The sequence below is a fragment of the Cyprinodon variegatus genome, unplaced genomic scaffold (assembly GCF_000732505.1).
Source record: "Cyprinodon variegatus isolate N-32 unplaced genomic scaffold, C_variegatus-1.0 Scaffold119, whole genome shotgun sequence".
NCBI lineage: Eukaryota > Metazoa > Chordata > Actinopteri > Cyprinodontiformes > Cyprinodontidae > Cyprinodon > Cyprinodon variegatus.
In genome coordinates this window covers 62,134-63,434 of record NW_015150572.1, presented here as the reverse complement: position 1 = coordinate 63,434, position 1,301 = coordinate 62,134, and the positions used below count along the sequence as shown (strand labels likewise).

The 1,301-nt window shown below is 47.7% G+C and overlaps 1 protein-coding gene across 1 annotated transcript in view; it reads left to right on the top strand.

Annotated features, from left to right (window-relative positions):
- Nucleotides 1-1,301, top strand: part of rapgefl1 (Rap guanine nucleotide exchange factor like 1) — a 40,329-nt gene that overhangs the window by 25,041 nt on the left and 13,987 nt on the right. Inside the window, exons 5-6 of the mRNA XM_015375435.1 lie at nucleotides 615-712; nucleotides 822-934. Of these exons, the coding sequence (XP_015230921.1) occupies nucleotides 615-712; nucleotides 822-934 (211 nt within the window). The remainder of the gene's footprint in view (nucleotides 1-614; nucleotides 713-821; nucleotides 935-1,301) is intronic.

The following is a 1,301-nucleotide window of genomic DNA, read 5'->3' as shown; positions in this document are numbered from 1 at the left end:
AGATTAGATTAGATTAGAATCTGAACAGCTTTAGGGCTGAGGTTGATGACATTTCACGAGAAAACGAGAACTCACAAGTACACATAGTGAGAAACAGGCGCAGACTGGAGCTTTAAGGCAGTAAATGTTTGTTTTTTTCATGCAGCTGCTGATCCACTCAGAGATGATGCAGATTTCCTTAAAGATGTAACCGTGGGGCTCATCTGCAGATCTGCTTTAGGCCAGACTCCTTGTCTCTCTCTGTTTGGTATCCACGGTTACAGGGTTCAGTGTTTCTGGGTTTCTGTTGTTTCCAGAACAGGAAACTCCTTCCTGATTGCAGCCTTTCAGTAAAACTGTGTAATCTGCCTCAGAGAACGGGACGCAGTCAGGCCTCAACATGTCTTCCTGATAATTATCAGCCACCTCCAGCATTCACTGTTACAGTAACTCTTCAGAGAAAAGCCTGATGGGAATCTCCAGCACTGGTTCTGAAAGGGACAGAATTCCCTTAAACGTCTGCTGTGCTTCAGATCCTGATCTTATTCTTTGGCCTTTTAGGATCGACTGTCCAGGATGACTGGCGATCGTCGTCAGCGTGTCTGAGGTGAATAACGTGTTGCGTTTTCGTGCAGGAGCTGTACTCGTGTGCGGTGAAGGAGCTGACTCGGTACCCCGAGCTGGTGGAGGACGTCCTCAAGCTCCAGCGATGGACCGAGATCCTGCACTGCCCGTAAGAACCAGACTCAGAGCGGCTGCAGTGGGAACACATGGGAACAGTTCGTATTTATCAAGCCTCTGTGCTGGTTTCTCTTTCATTTTGGTACGTCTGTGTCTCGCAGCTCCGATGAGGAGAAGGAGAGCAGGAAGAAGCAGGTCCGTCCACTCTTCAGACACTTCAGACGTATCGATGCGTGTCTGCAGCCCCGCGAGGCCTTCAGAGGCTCAGACGAAAGTACGACGCCCACAGATACCTGCACACACACTGCTGCGCTCTGATCTGTAAACACACACAATCCAAATGCAAACACAGCTGCAATCTGCGGTTGGGATAAACAAATCAGGAACAGACACACCCTGAGCAAACGCACATCTGAGGTTTGGATTTTTAACTTCAAACACAAAGAACAACCCAACTGTTTAACTTTTTCAGACTTTCTGCTGCAAAACAGGCAGCAGTTTGACAGACCACCAGTAGATGGAGCTAGAGCATCCATGAGGACGGATTTCTGGATATTCTATTCAGTTTATTTCTATAGCTCCAATTCACATCATGTCATCTCAGGTCACTTTCCAGTTCACCAGATCATCCAGTCAGATTG